The sequence below is a fragment of the Desmodus rotundus genome, chromosome 1 (assembly GCF_022682495.2).
Source record: "Desmodus rotundus isolate HL8 chromosome 1, HLdesRot8A.1, whole genome shotgun sequence".
NCBI classification, from domain to species: domain Eukaryota; kingdom Metazoa; phylum Chordata; class Mammalia; order Chiroptera; family Phyllostomidae; genus Desmodus; species Desmodus rotundus.
Genome location: NC_071387.1, coordinates 5651084 through 5672804, shown reverse-complemented (window position 1 = coordinate 5672804; position 21721 = coordinate 5651084). Strand labels below are relative to the sequence as shown.

The 21721-nt window shown below is 53.4% G+C and overlaps 2 protein-coding genes across 11 annotated transcripts in view; one reads left to right on the top strand and one right to left on the bottom strand.

Annotated features, from left to right (window-relative positions):
• Window positions 1-1293, top strand: part of SPTAN1 (spectrin alpha, non-erythrocytic 1) — a 56285-nt gene extending 54992 nt beyond the window's left edge. For all 10 annotated transcript variants that reach the window (XM_053919959.2, XM_053919961.2, XM_045197054.3 and 7 more), the window contains 3 exons: window positions 51-197; window positions 281-428; window positions 837-1293. In XM_053919959.2, coding sequence (XP_053775934.1) covers window positions 51-197; window positions 281-428; window positions 837-962 — 421 coding nt within the window. In that variant the 3' untranslated portion in view covers window positions 963-1293. The remainder of the gene's footprint in view (window positions 1-50; window positions 198-280; window positions 429-836) is intronic.
• DYNC2I2 (dynein 2 intermediate chain 2) lies at window positions 92-14090 on the bottom strand. Its single transcript, XM_045197055.3, has 9 exons — window positions 13854-14090; window positions 9242-9490; window positions 4665-4774; window positions 4066-4223; window positions 3420-3529; window positions 2841-3008; window positions 2382-2614; window positions 1895-2052; window positions 92-1652 (listed from the first exon to the last, which is right to left on the bottom strand). Exons 1-9 carry the CDS (start codon window positions 14037-14039, stop codon window positions 1414-1416), a joined length of 1611 nt encoding a protein of 536 aa, XP_045052990.2. The 5' UTR covers window positions 14040-14090; the 3' UTR covers window positions 92-1413.
• Between the last annotated feature and the right edge of the window lie 7631 nt (window positions 14091-21721).

Sequence of the window (21721 nt, the reverse complement as noted above, 5' to 3'; positions counted from 1 at the left end):
GCTCAGCAGCAGGGCCTGTGTGCTGAGCCGCCTTCCACTTTGTGCTGCAGACACTTCGACAAGGACAAATCTGGCCGCCTGAACCACCAGGAGTTCAAGTCCTGCCTGCGCTCCCTGGGCTACGATCTGCCCATGGTGGAGGAAGGAGAGCCCGACCCTGAGTTCGAGGCGATTCTGGACACAGTGGATCCAAACCGGTGAGCCTCGGGGGAGGCAGTGGAAAGGGCTCTGCCCAAGGCACCTGCTGCCCCTCCTGCTCACTGCTCTTGCTCCTCCCCAGGGACGGCCACGTCTCCCTGCAAGAATACATGGCTTTCATGATCAGCCGGGAGACGGAGAACGTCAAGTCCAGCGAGGAGATCGAGAGCGCCTTCCGGGCCCTGAGCTCTGAGGGAAAGCCTTACGTGACCAAGGAGGAGCTGTACCAGGTCTGGGACTCCGCTCCCACCCCCGCACCCTGGGGAGGAAGGAAGGGGTTGAGGGGTCCCAGGAAAAGTAGAGCCGAAGGCTGCCCCTGGGTCAGGGCAGAGCTGAGTCTCCAGTAACAGACCTCACCTTAAAGCCCTGAGGGCCCCCCAAGGGCCTAGCTGGGTCAGTCACTGTGTCACCGTGGGGCGGGGCCTGATCAACGGCCCTCACACCCTCCCCTGCTGGGTGCGGGTGTTTCAGCCCCACTTACGACGAATATCGGCCCAGGGCAGAGTCTCCTATCAGCTCATAGAGCTGACTGGCTTTGGACGCTGGGCACAGCTCTCCTGAAGCTCAGGCAGTGACATTGTTGAAGTCCATCCAGCCCGCCACTTCAGTATGGCTGACAGGTGCTGTCTTCCCTGCAGAACCTGACCCGGGAACAGGCCGACTACTGCGTCTCCCACATGAAGCCCTACGTGGACGGCAAGGGCCGCGAACTGCCCACGGCCTTTGACTACGTTGAGTTCACCCGCTCGCTCTTCGTGAATTGACCCTCTGCTCCTAGGTTAGCCTGGCCCGTGCTGCTTGCCCTGCCGTTGCCTTGCTGCATGTCGACTCATCTCTGTGCTCTTAAGAAAAATATTCCAGACAGTGTTACTTTCCAATGTAACCTTAAACCTGCTTAGCTTGGGATAAAACTTAGTAGAAAATGGTGCTTCAATAAACTGCTTCTGGCCCAGTCACAATCGCCATGGGGACCCAGCTTCCTGTCTCAAAGCCAGCTGCTCCATTCCAACTTCAGAAAATCTAAGCAGTTGGCTGGTTTCCTCTTGTTCTCCCTTCCTCCCCCGAATTTTGTTTTCATGTAAAAGAAATAAATGACTCGATTCTGCCCTCAAAACTTGTCTGTCTTCATTGAGCTTCCATCAGAAACAGCGCAAGATACCGCTCACCCCACCTGCCTCTGTGCTCAGGGACACGCCCCGCTGCGACTCTGCGTCCTCAGGCGGCCACCTCCACGGCCAGCCGCTCCAAGTCCTCTGTCTCCCGGGGCCCTTGCTCAGTGAACTCGGTGCTCAGCTGCCAGATCTTCACTGTGCCCTTGGCATCGCCAGCAGCCAGCAGCTGAGTTTGGTGTCGATTAAATTCAAGGCAGTAGACGGGGCTTTCATCCTGGGTTTGCCTGACTGACACCGTGGGTTTCTGGGAGCGTTTCTGGAGATCAAACAGCTGCACGTCACCTTCATGGAGAGAGATTTGTGGGGTGAGAGAGGCCTGGAGCCTCGTGAAGTTCCCTGCGCACCTGGGAAGACCAACTCCAGGGGCCACAGCTCAGAATAAGCGTGTGGCCTGGTTCAGCTCTGTCCCACACAAGCGAAGGCCCCATCCCACATGCAGTCTACCGCCCCCCCACCCCCCAACCACGGGACAGGCTGGGCCCGCGTCCCTCAGATGGATCCGAGCCTGGTGTCCCATTCCCTACCTTCACCAGAAGCTGCTGCAAACACCAAGGGACGCACAGGGGACCACCGCACAGCAAAGAGGTACTTGTGGGACAGCTGCAGGGACGTCAGGGGCTGGGCCTGCAGCATGGAGTACAGGTGGACGTGCCCGTCGGTCCCTGCACTCAGGAAGAGGTTCCTGCGTGGGAGCGGGGCAGGAGGCCCAACGACAGGGTGAGTGTTGGGTGTCCAGGTACAGCTGGAGCCTGCCCAGACTTCTAGGCTCTCAGGCCCCCAAAAACCCTCCCTGGACCCCCCAAACTGGCAGTTCTCATTAGAGAGGGTCCAATTCCCTGGGACCAATCAGGTCTCTGGATACTGGAGCTCAAACGCAGAAGACCCGGGCCCAGGCCAGAATACAGGTACTTGAAGCAGTTCTGTGGTGAAGCCTGGTGGGACCCTTCACCCGCCCTGTGCCAGAGGCCCTGTGGCTGGTGCAGGGCACCCCACAGACCTGACCCTGCCCACCTGTGGAAGGGGGAGCAGCTCACGGAGTAGATGGGGCCACCATGGGGAGAGAAGGTGAACTGCGCCGGGGCCCGCAGGGGCACAGAGCTCGGCATCCGTGTGACAGCAGCCTCCTCCGCTGCCAGGGAGCACTTGAGTGGGAAGCCGCCTTCCGTGCCCAGAATGAAAAGGCCAGGGTCAAAGCTGGAGAAAGCCACCGCCGTAGTCCCCACCTCGGTCTCTCCCCGGTGTGGCTGTGGAAAGGGACAGCAGGGGAGAGGTGAGGGAAGCTGATGAGTGTCCCAAAGCAGCCCAGGTCCAAAGAGGCCATGCAGCAAGTCCCGGCTTAGCTGGTGGCGCTGGTGCCACTGCCGGCTGGCCCCAACCTGTCCCCAAGGTTCACCCCACACAGGCAGGTCCCGCAGGTGAGAGCTGCCCTCAGGGCCATTTCCGGGGGTGGCGGTCCCGGCCCCCACATACCTTCTTCAGCTTGGTGTTTCGGGGCAGCTGCTGCACAACCAGGGCGAAGCCACCTGTGAGCTGCAGCTGGCCCGGCCCGGCCGCCTGCCAGAGCAGCACCTTCCCATCAGTGGCCACACTCAGCACCTGGCAGCGGTGGCTGTGGCCAGGATCAGGTAGCCAGACCACCTGGGTCAACAGGGTGTGGGACCAAGGTCAAGAAAGGAACACCTGCTGCCTGGTGTCCCCACAGAGGCTTGGGCCTGGGAGCTGCCTCACTCCCCACCCAGGGGCAGGCATGGAGGGCTCAGAGGTCCATCCCTAGTCCCAGCAGAAAGCCAGGACAGCTGGAGGCAGCTGGGAATGGCCCTTGGGGTGGCTCCTCACAGGGACAGGGTTGCGACTCATGCCCTGGGAGGTACAAGAATGCCGAAGGCAGCTGTCCAACTGCCAGCTCCCCCGTGACCTTCTTCCATGGCTGTGCCAGCGGGCACCCTCTCTGCTGCTCTGCGTCAAGAAGCAGGCCCACGCCAGCAGGGCCCAGCTCAGAGAAGAGGGGAAGGTACCTCCCCAGCCCTCCCAAACACCCGCTGCCCTGACCTGGTACACAGGGTCCGTGTGCGTGTCGTCCGACAGGCCCGTACGCCAGAGCAGCGGGTCCTCAGGACGGCCCGTGTCCCACACCAGCACCTCGCCGCTGTACAGGCCACCTGTGGGACCCAGCCGGCCAGGCCAGAGCTGAGCCGTGCCCGGCAGCCCAGCACCCTGGCCAAGCGCCCGCCCTTCCTGCCCACTGAGCTAGGACGTGGAGCCACTGTCCCAAAAGCCATCCCGAGGAGGATAAGCTCTGCTCCCCTGGGCAGGCCCCACCCAGGAAGCTCCTCCACTGCTGGGCCATCTCCCCTGCCCAGCCCTCGAGTCCCCCAGCACAACCCCTTTCCCAGGCTGTGGCTCCTGTCAGCAGCGGCAGCCCCGGAGCCACCGGCCCCGCCCGGCTCCCTACCAGACTGGACCAGGCTGCCCCTCTGCACTGCCCGCACGGCCTCACGGCTCGGCTGAGTACCTGTGGCCTCCCGCTCTGAGCTCCACGCCCCGCACAGGCCCACTCAGCACCACTCAGCACCTTCACCTGAGCACAGGCTCACCTGTGGTCTCTGCCTCCCACTAGTTCCACCATGGCCACGCCCAGGGGCCGAGGGCCCTATGCAGGCCACCCCCGTGACAGGAGGCATGCCGGGCAGCTCACCTGCAATGTGGGAGGGCTGCGTGGGGTGGAAGGCCAGGCACATCACAGCACTGGGCACCTCCACCACCGCCGACGGCTGCCGCGGGTTCAGGCCTCGCCGGTCCAGGTTCCAGGCACACACGAAGGACTTCAGTGTGCTCCAGTCCCCGTCATCCAGCCTGCACACGGACACGCCCGAGCTGGCTCTGCCCCTGGGCTGGGACTTCCTCGCCCCACCCCACCCCCACCTCTTGCCCTACGGCCCACAGATTGGCCTGTGTCCCCATCACACCCAGATACTGTGCTTGGTATCAGAGTGCCACAGGCTCCCCCACGGCACCCCAAGGGCATGCTTTTCTCTGGAAAATGGTTCTCGGGAACCAAGGCTGAGCCCACACGATGGTGGGGTGGGGGAGCCTCACACACCAGAAAAGAGCTCATGGAGAAGGCACGGCAGGCCTGCGGCTCACTGCCCAGGGCTGGCTGGTGGGCACTCTGAGTCCTGGGCTCCAGGACTCCCCACCCCCATCACCCCACTGCCCGGGCAGCTCTGGGCCAGCCCTGTGCAGACAGGGAAACAGGCTGCAGTGAGAGCCCGAGGGACTCCCACTGCCACTCACCGGCCATAGGCACAGGCCACCACAGAGCCCGTGCTGTTCCAGGAGACACTGGTCACATGTAGACCCTGCCCTTGGGCAGGGGGGTAGCCCAGGGTGTGCAGACACATCACCTGCAAGAGACAGAGCACCCCCAACCCTGAGCCTGCAAGCCACCCAGCAGGTAGCCTCGATACCACCCGACAAAAACCACACTCAGGCTCAGGCTGCCCCATGCCCTGAAAACGGTAGGAGTCCACCGCACACCATGCAGCCCCGAGGATGACGTGGGGCCACCGTCCCAACATCTCCCCACCAGGATGCTTCCAGAACCCAGAAGGAAGGGATTGGAGCTGGACCCTGTGCTCACACCCATTCTACACACACTTTCAAAGGCTTTGGCTTCTGGAGCTGGACGGTGGTGACACTTGCACAACAATGTGAGGTCCTCGGCGCCACAGGGCTGTAAGCCAGAAACGGTTAAGACGGCAACAGTCTTTTCTCAAAGCTCTGGCATCTTGCTTCTCAGCCCACAGCAGGCGAGCGAAGGAGAAGGCTGGCGATGCTGGCCACGGTGAGGACTCGCCACGAGCCTCCCGGAATGTCATCTGCACCGCAGAGCAGAGCTCTGTGGGAAGTTTTGTACTTCTTGACCCCCTCACCCCACAGAAAGAAACTCCCCCATGGAAAGACTCCAAGACCGGGAAGAGCCACGTGGGGGGAACCCTCCCGCACTGCTGTGAGAATGTGGAACGGGGAAGCCCTGCGGCCGACACTCTGGCACTTCGTCCAGATGTTCACGTGGAGTGGCGTATGCTCCACAGTGCCAGTCCTAGGGAGCAACCGAAGAAAACCGCAAACACGTGTTTACACAGAAACTGTGCACCAATGTTCACAGCATTATTCCTGAGAGCCAAAATGCCCAGCAGCTGCTGGACAAGGGTGCCCTCTCCCTACAAGGAGTACTGTGCAGCCCGGTGATGAACACAGCACCAGCAGACGCCACGCCCTGGCGACCTGTGACAGCGTTCTGCTCAGTGGCAGAAGCCAATCACAAAAGACCACTTCTTAGGGTTCCACTTATACAAAATGTTCAGACGAGACAGACCGATAGAGACAGAAAGTAGATCAGCAGTTGCCAGGGGCCGGGCAGAAATGCTTAATGGGCGTGGGGTTTCCTGGGGGTCACGAAAACGCTCTGAAACTGACTATGGCGGTGGTCACACAGCCCTGGGAATACATTAAAACCCACTGAACTGTACGCTTTACGTGAGTAAATCATGTGGGATATGAATAATATCTCAATCAATCTCTTATCTGGAAACAAAACGATACAGGGAGGTAGGAAGCGGAGGGGCATGAGAAAATGTTCGGGGTTTTCAGTTTCTTGGCCTGGGTTCTGGTTCCACAAATGTTTTCACTCTGTGGAAAGTCTGCCGTGGCCAGGTGGCTCAGCTGGCTGCAGCGTCATGCCGCACACCAGAAGGCTGAGGTACTGGTCCCGGTCAGGGCACGTGCCTAAGCTGTGGGTTCGGTCCCCGATCAGGGCACATACAGGAGGCAACCGATCACGTCTCTCTCTCACATCGATGTTTCTCTCTTTCCCTCTCTCTCTTCCTCCCTCCCTCTCTAAAATCAGTACACGTATCTTTAGGTAAGGATTTTTAAAAAAAGAAAGAAAAGTCATGGAGTTAAACACTTGTAATTTATGCATGTTTTTATGTTATAGTCAATAAAAGTTTACATTAAAAATAAACAGGAGTTTCCCCCTTATCTGCGGTCTTACTTCCAATCTCAGTTACCCGTGATCAATCACAGACTGAAAACATTACATGGTACATTCCAGAAATAAACAATCCCTAAGCTTTCAGTTGCAAGCTGATCTAAGGAACTGATGAAATCGCTCGCCAACCCGTCCCCTGCTGCCGGACTTGAACCCGCCCTCTCCGCAGCGTCTCGGTTCTCAGGTGCACGGTCGCCTGTCACGTGTTCGAGTTCCAGCCCCGCTTACTTCACTGAACAATGCCACCTCCACGTAACTTTTATTACCATGTATTGTTAGAGTTGTTCTATTTTATTACTGTTACTGCTAATCCCTTACTGTGCCTAATTTAGACACTAAACTTTATCACTGGGATGTGTATAAAGAAAGAAACACAGTATACACAGTAACTAACCTCACATCATCAATAGGTTCTGCAACTTTAAGCAAAACGATGTATATGGAACCGATTTCACCGTGGACTAATGGACACAAACGAGAGTTGAGTTCCTAGGCATCTCATCAACGTTCTAACGAAACGGAATAAATGTAATTCCAGGGCCTGCTGGGTAGGGTTTGGTACTATCCACAGTTCCAGGCACCCACTGGGGGGTCTTGGAACATAGCCCCCAAGGACAAGGGGGACTACCGTATATACAGTAAGTTATTTACCATAACACTGTGATTGCAATGATTATACAATTTCCAGCCTAAAATGAGACTACTAAGGGAGAGAATTCGGGGATAATGGGCTATTTTATACCTGCACTCCATAGGTATGTGTTTGCCAACACAGAACAGGCTTTGCTTCTGACCAGAAAAGACCCTAAGCCCGGTCACCGTGACTCAGCTGCCAGCAGCACACGGATGGAAAACAAGGGGAAGGAAATGACACAGCAAAGAGATCAGAGGCCCCAGGGGGCGGTCCATCAGGGATTTCTTCCTTATCTGTAATTTCCAAGTGCTCGGCAGCGTTGTCAGATTGTTCACAGATTTTTGTTTTAATTTACTGATTTTTAGAGGGAGGGAGGGGGAGAACGAGAGAGAGAAACACCGCCCACCGCCCCACCCATCCGGCACTCAGGCACTGACCCCCACGCACCCCACCTGGGCGTTTCAGGATGACGCTCCAACGAGCCGGCCCCGGGCCAGGGCTGTTTACAAAACCGAAACTGCGGTTTTGCAGTAAGAGGGGCATCTCGGCCCTGCAGGGGCTACTGCAGCAATGCCAAGGACAGTGGTGAAGTGTCAAGGCCACACCCCTGACAGATGGAAACACCCCACATGGGCCAAAACAGCAATTCCACTACAGGGGGAACAAGCCAGAAACAGACAGACAGAGATTCGCTGCCGTTCGGTTGTATAATAGCGAAGTTTGAAAGCACTCCTCTGCCTGACATCTGGAATTAGCTAGAAACTTCGGGGCCGCCCCGGGCATGCCCAGCACACAGCCTCTCCAGGGTGCTGCCCAGCCTCCTGCCTGCTCACATGCAGGAAGAGGAGACATTTCAGGAAGTGAGGTCGCCACCTGCATGCCCGCCAGCTGGGACACAGATAAGGGCGGCGTGCTGGCTGGCAGGGAAGACTGCAGCACCTTCACGGGGACTGACGTGGGAGCTCTGGCAGGCGAGGGACGTCACAAACCAACATGCAGCACTTTCCTCTTTCGTTAAACATGTTAAGGATGACATGGTGATGGCCACACTGTGTCGGCCCAGCACAGGACACACTCTGCAGGCCTGTGACCCAGCGCCCCTCTTGCCTGTCTTAGGTTCTGTATGTCTGTGACGGCTGAACTTATCATAATAAACGTATGCTGCTTTTGTAATCAAAAAAGAACAGATAATTTTAAAGGGGGGCAGGCCTGGCTGGTGTAGCTCAGTGGGTTGAGAGTCAGCCTGTGAACCAAAGGGTCACAGGTTCGCTTCCCGGTCAGGGCACATGCCTGGGTTGTGGGCCAGGTCCCTGGCTGGGGGCGTGAGAGAGGCAACGGATCGCTGTTTCTCTCCCACATCATGTTTCTCTCCCTCTCTTTCTCCCTCCTTTCCCGTCTCTAAAAATAAATAAATAAAAATCTTTAAAAAAGGAAAAAAGACGAAGGTATGAACCAGAACACAAATGATTGCAGACTGGGGCACCCGGCACTGAGTGAGCAGCCTGTCCACAGGCCTCACGCTGGGGACAGTGAGGTCCAGCCCAGTGTAGAGCGAAAGCCACGAGCTCCTCATTCATTCAGAGGCTCCCAGCCCTCAAAGCCCTCGCAGTCCGTCCACTGGACAGCTGGGTGCACAGGTGGTGGCTCTGAGCTGTGCCTGGAGATCAGAAAGATCTGGGGACTCTGACGTCACTGGAGCACAGTCCTGCAACCAGACAGACCAGGGCTCAAGTTCCAGCTCCACCGCGTAACCTCTCTGAGGCTTTTCTCTAAAATGGAGATGGTAACAGCACCCACACAGGTGTCCTGGGGAGTGAGTGTGACAGTACAGAGGGAGCCCTTGCCCACGGTGCCTGGGGAGACGCCACCGGGCGGAGGAGAGAATCAGGCACAGAGTCGGATCGCCCAGGTTCAAACCCTGCTGCTTACTAGCTCGGCGCTGTTCCGGAACAGTTACTGCAGCTGAGTCTCCCTTCCCCCAGCTGCAGAACGGAGACAGCGATGGGCCCACTGACTTACTCTTACAAAACAGCCCTCGGCACCCGACCAAGCGTCAGGGCTCAGTGAGGGCTGATCCTGTGATTGGCGTTGTTATTCGGGCAGCGCAAAAGGTGGACTTAACATGGGACAGAGGCTTGACCTGAGGCAGAGGAGGGGGACCTCCCAGGCCCGCCTGCTCCCTACCGTCTCCTGCTGCTCCATCCAGTTCACCTCGAAGCCATCGAAGGCGTGGCTCTGCCAGTTCTTGTTCAGCTCCCGGATAACCATGGCCTCCACCTTCTGAAGAAAGGCTGCGAGCCGGGGCCCGTCGTGCTGGGACGCAGGTGGCCAGCCCGCCGGCGCAGCGGCCTCGGTCTGCACCTCGGCATCGGCCTGCCTGTGGGTCTGCACGGACGCTTCGGCAGTGGCGACATTGGCCGTCTGGCAGCTTTTCTGGAGGAGATCAAAACACCGCGGTCACCAGTCGGCTTACTCCCAGCGTCACCTGCCCAGGCAACTCGCCTTCCACGCGGCTCTCTGTGCTCAGGTTAGTGGACCTCTCTACTGTTTGTTCAAAGTCTGTCCCTGTCCTCCTTGAACCAGCCCCTTTCCTGGGAGGAACCCAGTCTGTGTGGCGTGCAGGTAGAGATGACCCCTCAGCCTCCCTCTTTCTGCCTCACTGAGGTAGAGGGGAGACAGGCCCTTGACTAAGCTAATCAGAGCCCTGGGCTGCGCCCCAGCCTCAGGGACTGGTTCAGAGGGACCGTGTGACCCAGTAAGAGCCCCAGGACTCAGGAATGCCTGTTTTGAAGACACTGACAGCTGGAATAGTCATGTAACAACTTTGAAGACTATAAGGAGACTAATTTTATCATAGGTTAGTTAACATAAACAAGTTCCCACAGCACCTCATCAACATTGTAACAAAACGATGGTACTTGAGGACCTGCTGGGACCTTACAGCCAGCAGTGGCTGCCTCAGCCTGCGCCCTCAGCCCCTGTGGCCAGCAGCAGACCACCCCCCAGCCTGTCCCTCCCTTGGCAGACAGCCCTCTCCGGTGGGTTGCCTTCCACCCGTGTTCAAAGGAAACACACGTGTCCGTGATTAGTTAATTAGTATAAGGCAGGTTACTTCCCAGCTGCCCTTTTCTCCACCCTGCCATCTGTCTCAAGTTCCTTGTCCCGTGGTCAGCTAGGCACAGGGACTGACATCAGATGCCCAGGCGGGACTGCCACCCTGCCTTTCACACAGTTGTGTCCGATCTTTTCCCAACAAGGGGCCCACGTCCCTGAGATCTGTCATCTACCAGAGGCTCTCCTCACCGAGTCGCTCATCAGGCTCCTGCCCCCGTGCCCCCTGCTAAGGCTTGGGGGCAGGGCCAGGCCCCCGGCCAGAGTTGGTGAGCCAGGGGAGGGGACGAGGACCACACAGGCGCAGCTCTCCTTAGAACAGGGAGCACACTCTGCACTTGTCCCCAGGCCTCCCTTCCCATTCTACTGCACTTCCCTGTGCCTGTCCACCTTCTGTCAACTGTGAGTCCCCCCAGCATGGGGACGCTGTCTGCTCTACCTGCACATCGCCAGCACCGGGCACGGTATTTGGCACGTAGTTCAAGTTCACTTATACTACACATGCACGTGTATGTATATGTACACATACACGCGTACACGCACACACATACAGTTGTTAAGCATCTACTTGCCAGGCACTGTCTGGGTACGATGGATATAGCAGGAAACAAAATGTGCAAGATTCCTGTGCCCGAGGAACATGCCTGGGACTCGGGTGTAGACAAATAAACAAACAAACACAACCCCAGGAAAATCCAATGGCGCTAAGCGCAGCAGAAGTGTGGGAGAGAAGGGAACAGCTAGGGAAGCTTCCGGGGTGGGATGGTGAAGGTAGCCTCTCAGGGAGTTGGCATTTGAGCTGAAATGGGAAGGACAAAGGAGCTGGCCAAGTGGACAGCTACAGGAAAGAGGGTCCCAAAAGGTGCTATACTATATTATACATACTATACATATATTATATAACATATACTATATTATAGTATATTACATATATACTATAGTACATATATAATATACTATATTATATTCAGAAGTGGGCTTCAAAAAGGTAACTCTGCTGGAAAGTAGGATGGATTAAATCACTAGTATTCACATTTAGCTATGCATTAGGATGACCTGGGTACTTAATAAAACCAGAGTCCCAGCTCTAACCACATGGCAGTTAAGCAAGAATCGCTCAAAGTAGGCCCCAGACACCCACATTTTCCAGTCTGGCCCAAGGCCAAACCCTTAGAGAGCCTGGGCACCTGGGTCTCAAACCAAAGCCCAGGACCCTGCCCCTCAGTGCAGACTGGGGTCTGACAAGAAAAGCCAAGTCAGGCCCAAGACCATGAACAGTGAAATAAAACTCTGGGAACGGGCACTGGAACGCAACTCACATTCCAATGCTTCACCACTGGGTGAGCCAAGCAAAGACCCATGTTTGCCTTTGCCAAAGAAACTTCCAAAAAAAATTAAGAAACTGCATAAAAAGTTACCTAGAACACTCACCACAGGGTTTATTGATAAGAGAAAAATTGGGAAAAATCTAACAGCCCATTAACAGAGACCGGTTAAGAGGGGAGGGAGGTATAAAGGGACTAGATGGTCATGGAAAAAAAATTACAATAAAGATTAAATAGGCCCTGGCTGGTGTGACTCACTGGACTGAGTGCAGACCTGTGAACCAAAAGGTCGCTGGTTCTATTCCCAGGCAGGGCACGTGCCTGGGTTGCCTGCCAAGTCCCCAGTAGGGGGCGCATGAGAGGCAACCACACATTGATGTTTCTGTCCCTCTTTCTCCCTCCTTTCCCCCTCTCTAAAAATAAATAAATACAATCTTTTAAAAAGATTAAATTAAAAAATAAAACTGAAAACCAGGGGCTGGGTAAATAAAGTTATAGAAAATGTTGCCATGCAATGTTCGGCTGTATTAGGCGGCACTGCTACCTAATGCAACTCCGCTTCCATAAAAAGAAAAATGTGGGGCAGAGGGGAAAATTAGCCGACTGTAATAGCACAGACAATAAAATATAATTTAAAAAATGCGCAGGAGAGACAAAACAGAGAGGGGACAGGTATAAACCAAATGGCTGGGGAATGAGACTGTGGGGTGATTTTTATTTCTTTTTCTATTTACCCAATTTTTCCCTCAATTTTGGAATAGATAACTTTAAATTTTTTTTATTAATTTGCGAGACAGAAACATTGATTTGTTATTCCGCTTGTTGATGCATTCACGGGTTGAGTCTGTATGTGCCCTGACCTGGGAGACATAGATAACTTTTAGAAAGAAAACAAAAAGTTAATTTGGAAAAAGCAATTTACCACTTCCTTCTAACCCTTGCAACATTCTTACAACTTAAAAAAATCTCCTTCTGTCCTGGCTGGTGTAGCTTAGTGGTTGAGCACTGGCGAACCAAAGGTTCGGCAGTTCGATTCCCAGTCAGGCCACATGCCTGGGTTGTGGGCCAGGTCCCCAGTAGGGGGCGTGCTAGAGGCAGCCACACAAGTTACACTGAACCAGTAGTTCCCCATGTAGAGTCTTCTAAAATCCGAATCATCAGCAAGCCAGAGGTATTTCAAGTATTTTTTTTCAAGTCCAGTGAATTACATACATTCACCCTGTGGTAAGGATCTATATAACTCAAACATCCACTGCCTTTACTTTTTAACTAGAATGGTGGTTCCTATGCAGCATGGTGAGGCAGGAGTGCTTTGAAGCCAGATCAAATCCTGGCTTGAGACCTGCAGGCTGTTGGCCTGAGGCAAGAAACTGTCCTCAAAGGCCAGACTTCACCGAAACCCCACAGGTGGTGATGAGAATGTGAGCGCTGCAGATTGGACACACCTATGTGATAAATTAAGCCTCAATTTTCTGCATCAACCTGCTTGACCTGCCTCTGCTTAACGTCTCTGATCTCACCTGGAACCATTCCACCCCAGCCTGCATTCCTCTCCAGCCCCGCCTAGCTCCTCGAACACACCAGCTTTGCTGACCCCAGGCCTCTGCACCCGCCCTTTGCTCTGCCTGGCCCCTTCTAACTCAGGGGTCCACTCGGCTAACTCTCTCGCTCCAAGTCTTTGTTTAAATGTCCCCCTGTCAATGTGGCCCACCCTGCAACTCACGCTCTCCCTTCCCAATCCTTCCTTCTAATCCCTCACCCTTCCTTTTCTTGTCCAGGGCACGGTTCGCCTTCTAACACACTGTGGAACATAGTTATTACACACACTGTTAAATGTCTATCCCCTGCACACTAGCGCCCAGGCAAAGCTCCGGGAGGAAGCCCCGCAGGACCCCGCGCCCCAACCGCTCTCGGCGGCGCGCAGCAGGAGTTCCAAGCGCCTCCGGAACGGACCTGGCATCCAGGAGCCCCGCCCCTCATCTCACCAAAGTGCCTCTTTTTGTGTGCTTTTGATTGAACCACAAGAAGAGGCTTATCTAGATCTTAAGATGCTATCTGGTCTTTTTTTTTTTTTAACAGAAGATGGTTTAAAATGCCTAAAAACTTCAGTTCATACAAAAATCCTTCCAAACGTAGGGTCTTCAGACATTTCTTTAAAAAAACAAAACAACAACAACAACAAAAACCTTCATGTCGTTGTTCAAAGACTGAGGAAACTGAGACGAGAGCATCCCAAAGGTTAGTTCCTGTGTATTAAAATATAAAAATAAACCGGTGGGACACCAGAGCCGGGGCCGGTGGCCTCGCGGGGCCCCTCGCCCTGCCGCCCACGTCGCCCAGAGCCGGGCCCGCGCCCTCACCGTCTCCACGCGGAGGCCCTGGACGCCCCTCCACTGCGAAGGCACAGACACCACGCCCAGGGTCTCGTCCTGCAGCGGCCCCGACCGCCCGGGCCCCTCGGCGCTCGCAGCCCTGCCTGTCGCCAGCGCCACAGCACCCGTGCTTCCCGCCAGGCAGAGGTGCCTGGGCTCCACATAGGTTGCCATGGAGACGGGGATGCACCGCTGGACTCCACCGCGACCTTCGCCCCCACACCTCCAGAACGGAAGACTGGGTAGGTGAGGCTATCGGTGCCATTTTTGAAGTGGTCAGAACGCCCCCATGACCCGGGGAAAGGGGATAAATTGTTCTTTTTAGCCAGTTGTACGAGCATGACCCGTTTTAGATACTCTAGCCGCATAAAGAGAATGCTTGGGGTTGTGCGGCTGTTCCCTGGGAGGGCGGGGGGCAGGGAGGCGGGAAGTGCGGAAGTGAGTCACCGGTGCCAGACTCAAAGATGGCGCTGGGCGTCCTTCGCAGGGGCCCGCGCGGAAGGCTGTGGCCGCGACAGGCTGGCGAGTTTTAAGACCTGCAGGCCTGGGGCCACTAGGCAAGCCAGGTTCTCCCAGCAGCGCCGAGAACCGCGCTGCTCCAGTTGGCGGCCACTTCGAAGTCAAGTGCTCTACCTCTGATGGTAATTTAAAACATCCATATGCTTCCCTGGCCGGGTACTCATCTGGGTAGCCAAGTGTCAGAGCGGTGAATGCGTAAATAAGTGGAAGAACACATTGATGTTTCTCTCTCTCCCCCTTCCTATCTCTCTCTAAAAAAAAAAAAAGTCAATAAATAAGAATAAGTAAAATATCCATATGCGGATCCAGAGTATGATTGAAGAGTTGGAATGCCCAAATGAGGTTGTCTACAGGACAGCCTTGTTACATCGAAATTACAGACGCAGTTATCGACCACACGGGTGCTGCGTGGCAGCCAAAGTCCAGGGGCTGTATGTGTGTCCTCTTATTAAATCCTCAAAACAGCGCTGTGAGGAAGCGCATGTTATCTGTCGCACGAGAGTGCTGATGGTCAGAGTGACCGCCCCAAGTTACCCAGTAAATTAAAGTCCCTGTGACATTTGCCCAAGACACCCCAGGCGGCTGCTTGGCCCAAAGCCCTGTTCTGAGCCTCTTGGCAGGAATCCAACGGCCCGTCCACTGGGCTGCTTTCCTCCTACCCCGGATATCGGGGATGAAAACCTGCCCACTTAGGGGCCCCTCTGCATCACCGTGGCTGAGTCCTCATTAGAACCCTGTTTCAGCCAAGGCCTTGAGGACCGGTTAGATAAACAAGGGTACTAAAATGCAGTGCTACAGAAATTTCTTCCTGCAAAGGAAGAACCACAGAAAATTCTTCTTGCAAGGCCCTCTTAATGCTAGCAGGGGTGAAAACTCATTTTCACTGGGGGCCACATCAACCTCGTGGTTGCCTTCAAAGGGCTGAGTGTAATTTTAAGACTGTATAAATGTAACTACTCCGTAACAGTTAAGTGACAGCTTGGCGGCACTGCCACTGGGCAGAAACAAGGTGCCGGGTCAGATAAAACAAGGTGGAGAGCCGGATTCGGCCCGCAGGCCTTGTGTTTGCCACCTGTGCGCCAGAAGAATTTGCAACCATCACCAAGGATTCCCAAAATCACACTCAAATAGAAGCTCACAACTGTGGGTGTTTGGAGGCCTGGGTTTGAAGGCGAAGAGGACACTCTGTATGTCCTCTTAGCCTTGGTACCTCTGTGGGCCTTGGGTTCCTAGCTGTGGAATGAGGCTAGTAAGACCGGACCTGCTTAACCCAACCGAAGGAAGAAGATGTTTCAGGAACAGAAGGGTGTCAGTAAGGTCCAAGGTATTAAATACCCCAAACAGGTCAATAAAGACAAGACCAGAAAATAGATCAATTACTGAAATTGGCATTTTTAGATGGTATCTGGTGGCCTTAGCAATTTCAGTGGGGTTGTGGGGACAAAAAACAGCCTGCAGAGGGTTTAGGAACGAAAGGAGGAAGCAGAGCACATAATGAACGTTATGGCAAGCTAAACACAGGAAGTGGGTATGAGTGTAAATTAGTAAATCCTAATTGGAGGGTAATTTGACCTTAAAGTATACCTCCTCGATTTTTTAAAAATATTTTATTTATTTATTTTTAGATAGAGGGGAAGGGAGGGAGGAGGAGAGGGAGAGAAACATCAATGTGTGGTTGCCTCTCGTGTGCCCCCAACTGGGGACCTGACCCACAACCCAGGCCTGTGCCCTGAGTGGGAATCGAACCAGGGACCCTTTGGTTCGCAGGCTGGCACTCAGTCCACTGAGTCACACCAGCCAGGGCTATACCTCCTCTTTCATCTAATATCCCACTTCAGGGATTTTTGCCCTGAGGTAACAGTTATAGGTTCACACAGATACTGAGCCCCAAGGAGATTTAGCAACACATGATTTCTAGTAGTGTGACTATGATAAGAGTGACTGATTTTGCAGGTAGTGTAAATTCTAATCGAAGCTGCGGCGCACAACAGGTGTTCACTAAACATCTGAAAAAGAATGGACAGTAGGCCCTCAGTTTAGTGTTTCTGACACATGTGTAGAGTCTCAGGTGGCCATTAACACTGTTGTTACATGGATGTTTAAATGCAGCAAAATGTTTACAGCATATTAAAGTTTTCATAAAATGCTGCCCTGGCTGGTGTGGCTCAGTGGATGGAGCGCTAGCCTGTTGAACCAAAGGGTTGTGGTTCGATTCCCCTTCAGGGCACAAGTCTGGGTTGCAGGCAGGGTCCCAGGTTGGGGGTATGTAAGAGGCAACCAATTGATGTTTTTCTTGCACATGGTGTTCTCTCCCCCTCTTTCTTGCTCCCTTTCCCTCTCTCTGAAAATAAATAAAATCTGTAAAAATATATGCAATGTACACAGAGTATATTCTGTTTTTATAACAATGTTTCATTTCTTTTTTCTAATTTTATTTTTCAATTACAGTTGACCCTCAATATTCTTTTATATTAGTTTTGGTGTTACAGTGGGATTATTAATGTTAATGGCCTTTGACTTCTGAGTCACGACTATCGTCGTTTTGTAGCAATATTCTTACTTTTTCCTGGAACGAGCAAGGAATGTGATGCCCTCTCCAACAATGCGTGTTTCTAACAACACCTACAAGTGCAGATCCAAAATACTGGTCGCCGCTGGGTAATTTCAGTTTTATTTTTCTGTCTTCATAGTGTTCAAGTTTTATGTGGCTTATATGTGGAAAGAAAGGAGTGGCTGGATGAACACGTAAACAGACAATGCTTAGCTGAGCTGGAAGGCATATCATATATGCCTCAGGTGGGCAAGGCGAGTGGGGAAACATTTCTAAGATGAGGAAGTCTTTTTTTTAAAGATTGTATTTATTTTTAGAGAGAGGGGAAGGGAGGGAGAAAGAGGGGGAGAGAAACATTGGTTGCCTCTCATGTTCGCCCCCAAATGGGGACCTGGCTCACAACCCAGGCACGTGCCCTGATGGGGAACCGAATCAGCAACATTTCGGTCCGCAGGTAGGCACTCAGTCCACTGAGCCTCACCAGCCAGGGCAAGATGGGGAAGTCTTGAGCCCCATGAGTGCCAAAAAGGTGGAGTCTGAAAGAGAGAGTGGGGCTCACTGGAGGAGGGGGGTGGGGGAGAGGAGAGGAGGGCAGGGGTGGGGAGCACCAGGGCAGCAAACAGCTCTGTGGCCTTTCCCCAGACCTCATCTCCAAGCAGCAGGCCCTCTGGCCCATTCCAAATTACACCGCCGGCAATTCAAACTTCCCCCACCGGTTCTCTGGCCTCTGTGCGCCCTTCCTCCACCTGGGTTGCTCCTCCCTGCCCTCCTGACCTTCAGGCCCCCTTGGAAGTGTTAACTTCCTTAAAGGCCCAGATCCCAAGCTCCTGCTGTTGGTTGTCAGGGGACTGAGTTTCTCACCTCGGGAGCATTCCTTAAAATTGTAATTAAGTAACAAGTTAGTAATGCCTGTCTTTGCCCCAGTGGGTCAGCTCCACCAACCACAGCTGTCCCCAGAGCCCACCCAGCACTGTGCCTGGCACACACAATAAAGACTAATTGAATAAACACCCAGCCATCAGTAAGTTCAGTTTCCTGACTTACAGGCAGGGCAGAGCCTCTTGTAAATCTCAACAGGGCCTTCCAGGAAGCTTCCTGCTTTTTACCTCTACTTCTTTTCTTTTTACTTTTTTTTAAAAAGCTTGTTTTCCCCTTTGTTTTTAAATTTTAGAGAGGGGAAAGGGAGGGAGGAGAGGGAGATGGAGAGAAACATCATTTCGAGAGACAAACATAGTTCGGGTGCCTCTCACACACACTTCCTAGAGTCTTCACCCGGTGCTAAGCCCTCGCCATGAATCGCCACAGCATCCCCATAGGTCAGGTGTTCTTGCAACCTGCCCTTCAGAGATGCAAGAGAGAATGAAGGCTCAGAGGCCTTCAGTTTCTTGCTCAAGTTTGTGCATAGCTGGTGAGTGGGAGAGGTTACATTAAACCCACAACTGCCTGATTCAAACAAAAGCTTATGCTCCTTTTTTTAAATCACTCTGTGCCTCAATTTTCCTGTCCACGCAGCTGGGACACTAAGGCCTATCTCATCCAGTTGAAATATGACTGAGTTAGCACTTGGAGAGCAAGCACACAAACTTCTTAATTATTAACATTATTATTAGCACCAAGCCATAGGGGATCAGGGAGACTCCTAAAAGATGGGAAAGATTGGTCCTGAGTAACGCCAGGCCCCAGAGTCCCCCCCCACACACACACACAATTGGTCATCCATATAAGTGCTGCCTTCCCCTAAGTTCAGCTAATCATGAGCCAGGCACGGTGCTAGGTTCTGGAGACTGTGACGGTTTCCGCCCTCAGTGGGACTACAGCTGCGAGGGAGAGACAGTCACAATGCCCTCTGAGTCAGCTCTAGGGAGTGGACTGGGGTGGGGGGCCAGCAGAGGGCCCTTGCGCAGCTGGGGGTCAGGAGGAGGGAGGGGAGGGCACGTATGAGGTCTGAAGAAAGTCCACCTGGCAGGGATAACTTAAAGGCAAAGATAGGAGTGGGAAGGCGGGGGGCGGGGGGCGGGGGGAGAGTCTCCCGAGTAGAAGGAACAGCACCGGTGAAGTCCTCAAGAACCGAGAACCTGGTGCCTTGATGCAGCAGGTGGTCAGGGCCAGATCCCACAGGTACTAAAGGGACAAGGAGTTTGGACTTGACCACTGGGGCGCCAGGAAACCACGGATGGGTTAGCAGCTAGGGAGTGATTCCATTGGATTCACAGATTTTGAGAAGAGCCTGGCTGCAGAGTGGAGAGTGAATTGTGACGAAGGAGATTCCCAGAGTCCAGAATGGCCCCACTAATCCGTTATCCCGAAGGTGGGCTCGGGCATGTCCCTGGCCATCTCTTTGTGCTCTGTCCTTTAAGACCCATTTACTCCAGAAGAATTCCAGAACTGTTTAGAGTAAAGGCAGTATCAGTGAAATGAGAGCAGCTTAAAAGGGAAGAGCCCATGCAGTTCTGAGCAGTAGGCAGTACCTCAAAGTCACACAGGCAGGCTTCTCCGCTCAGCCCTGCGATGCACTTACCGGTCATTCATTCACTCACTCATTCACTCATTCATGTATTCGCTCACCCAGCGAAGGATTTCCTGCGCCTCTTGTGGGTCAGACACTGTGCTCGGGGACAGGCGATGCCACGAAGAAGTCCTGCTTTCTTGTACACTCTGAGCATTGACGCTGCCCACGTAATTGCAGCGTGAAAGGTGCTCGGAAGACTCTTGGTCATTATGGTGAGGCCGGGGTCGCTGCTCGGGGATGGACAGTGGGCTGGAAAGGAAGCGGTGTTAACTGGTCCAGCCCCATGCCTGTCCTGCGGAAGAGCACCGATAACTTCATTCAACAAATATAAATTGAATGCCTCCTATGATGCAAGGACCAGAAGAAAAATAAAGCAAGGGAAGGGAACACTCTAGGAAGAGGGAATATTTGAGAGGTGAATTCTTCAGCTCCTCCAGGCCCTAAGATCCCCTGCCTTTCCCACTCTCTCTCTGCCCCTCCAACTTGGCCTACACCCAGCTCAGGCCCCAACCCACCCCCCAACCGGAAAGGCCCCAGCTCGAAGGTGGACTGAAGACAAAGGAGCCTTAATAAACTCCAAAACAGCCTCGTCCCAGCTGGAGTTGGACAGCGGGAAGGAAGAGAAGGACAATGGGATGAAACTCCTGCCCCTCTCCCAGCTGGAGCCCAGGGAGATACTCTTTGGGAACCCTTCTCCAGCAGTCCCAAGCCTTCCTCTAGTGTGAGCCCCAGCCCTGAGCTGCCATCCCTCCACCCTGGATCAAGCAAAGGCGATTATTCTTAGAACCTACTGTGTGAACCTCACATTAGTCCAGTTACTGAGTGGTTTAGTAGCCCTGGCTGGTGTGGCGCAGGCCAGGTTCCCAGTAGGGGGCATGTGAGAGGCAATCACACATTGGTGTTTCTTTCCCTTTCTCCCTCCTTTCTTCTCTCTCTAAAAAATAAATAAAATCTTTTTAAAAAATGACTGGTTTATTAGAATGTCATTCATGGAGGGGAGTTTGGCGTCTGGCAGTAGAGTTTCACATCTTGGTTTTTCTATGTATTTGCTGTGTGACCTCATGCCTTTCCTATCCCTCTCTGTGCTTCAGTTTCTTCTGCCTGAAACACTTGTCTCCAGCTCTGAAGCATTGGCTCCATTTTATCTTATTTTTTTTAATTTTTGCCCTGGCCGGAGTGGCTCAGTTGGCTGGAGCATTGTCCCATAAACCAAAAAGTCACGGGTTCGATCCCCTGTAGGGGCAAGTGTGAGTAGGCAACTAATCAATGTTCTTCTCTCACATCGATCTCTCTCTCTCTCAAAGCAATGAAAATAAATGCCCTCGGGTGAGGATAAAAAAATTTTTTTTTATTTTAATTGATTGTAGAGAGAGAGAGGAAGGGAGAGAGAAAGGGAGAGTTTGGTTGCTCCACCCACTTATGAACCCTGATGGGGATCAAACCTGAAACCTTGGTGTGTTGACAAGATGTTCCAAACGACTGAGCTCCCTGGCCAGGGCTCCTTCTCGTTTCTTAAGTCTGAGATGGAGTCTTCTTGGACCAACCTCTGAAGACCTCACTGAACGAGGCCTTCCTCGTTATTCTCCATCGCAACCCCGGGTGGCTGCGTTCTTGTCTGTCTGAGCTTGGCATTCCACCTCTGCTGTTTGTCTCCTGCCTGTGGTGTGTGGATTCCCACTCTGCCATGCACTGGACCATTGTCACCTTGGCCTCGAGTGTACCCACCTTGCATGAACGAACAGAATGTGGGATAATAACAATACTTGCCACACCTGGTCATTGTGAAGATGAAGTACATCTAACACCTGAAAGGGCTCAATAAACAAGTGCCATGCCCTGGTTGCTGTGGCTCAGTAGAATGAGTACCGGCCTGTGAACCAAAGGGTCGCTGGTTCGATTCCCAGTCAGGGCGCATGCCTGGGTTGCAGGCCAGGTCCCCAGCGGGGGGCGTGTGAGAGGCAATCACACACTGATGTTTCTCTCCCTCTTACTCCCCCCTGCCCTTCTGTCTGAAAATAAATAAAATCATAAAAACCCAACCAAGAGTCATAATTACAGCACCTATTCTGCACAAGTTCTCTGTGGCTGGGGCTGGGGTGACCCTACAGATGGATAATAGAGGTAAAGCAAGTGGTTATTCGTGATTCCAAGACATTGGTGTCGGGCCCATTATGCAAATAACAGCCGAGCCTCTGAAAGAAAGACTGATTTGGCCCGCAGTTTGAGTGTACAGCGTTGTTTTGTTTTCAGGAAGCAAATCAGAACTGATTGAAAGGA

Coding starts and splice junctions, on each gene's coding strand:
- DYNC2I2 (XM_045197055.3), bottom strand. CDS start 14,039: ATGGCAACCTATGTGGAGCCCAGGCACCTCTGCCTGGCGGGAAGCACG. Junction 3,530..4,065: donor GCAGCCCTCCCACATTGCAG/GTGAGCTGCCCG, acceptor TGGGTCCCACAG/GTGGCCTGTACAGCGGCGAG. Junction 2,615..2,840: donor GAAACACCAAGCTGAAGAAG/GTATGTGGGGGC, acceptor CCCTTTCCACAG/CCACACCGGGGAGAGACCGA.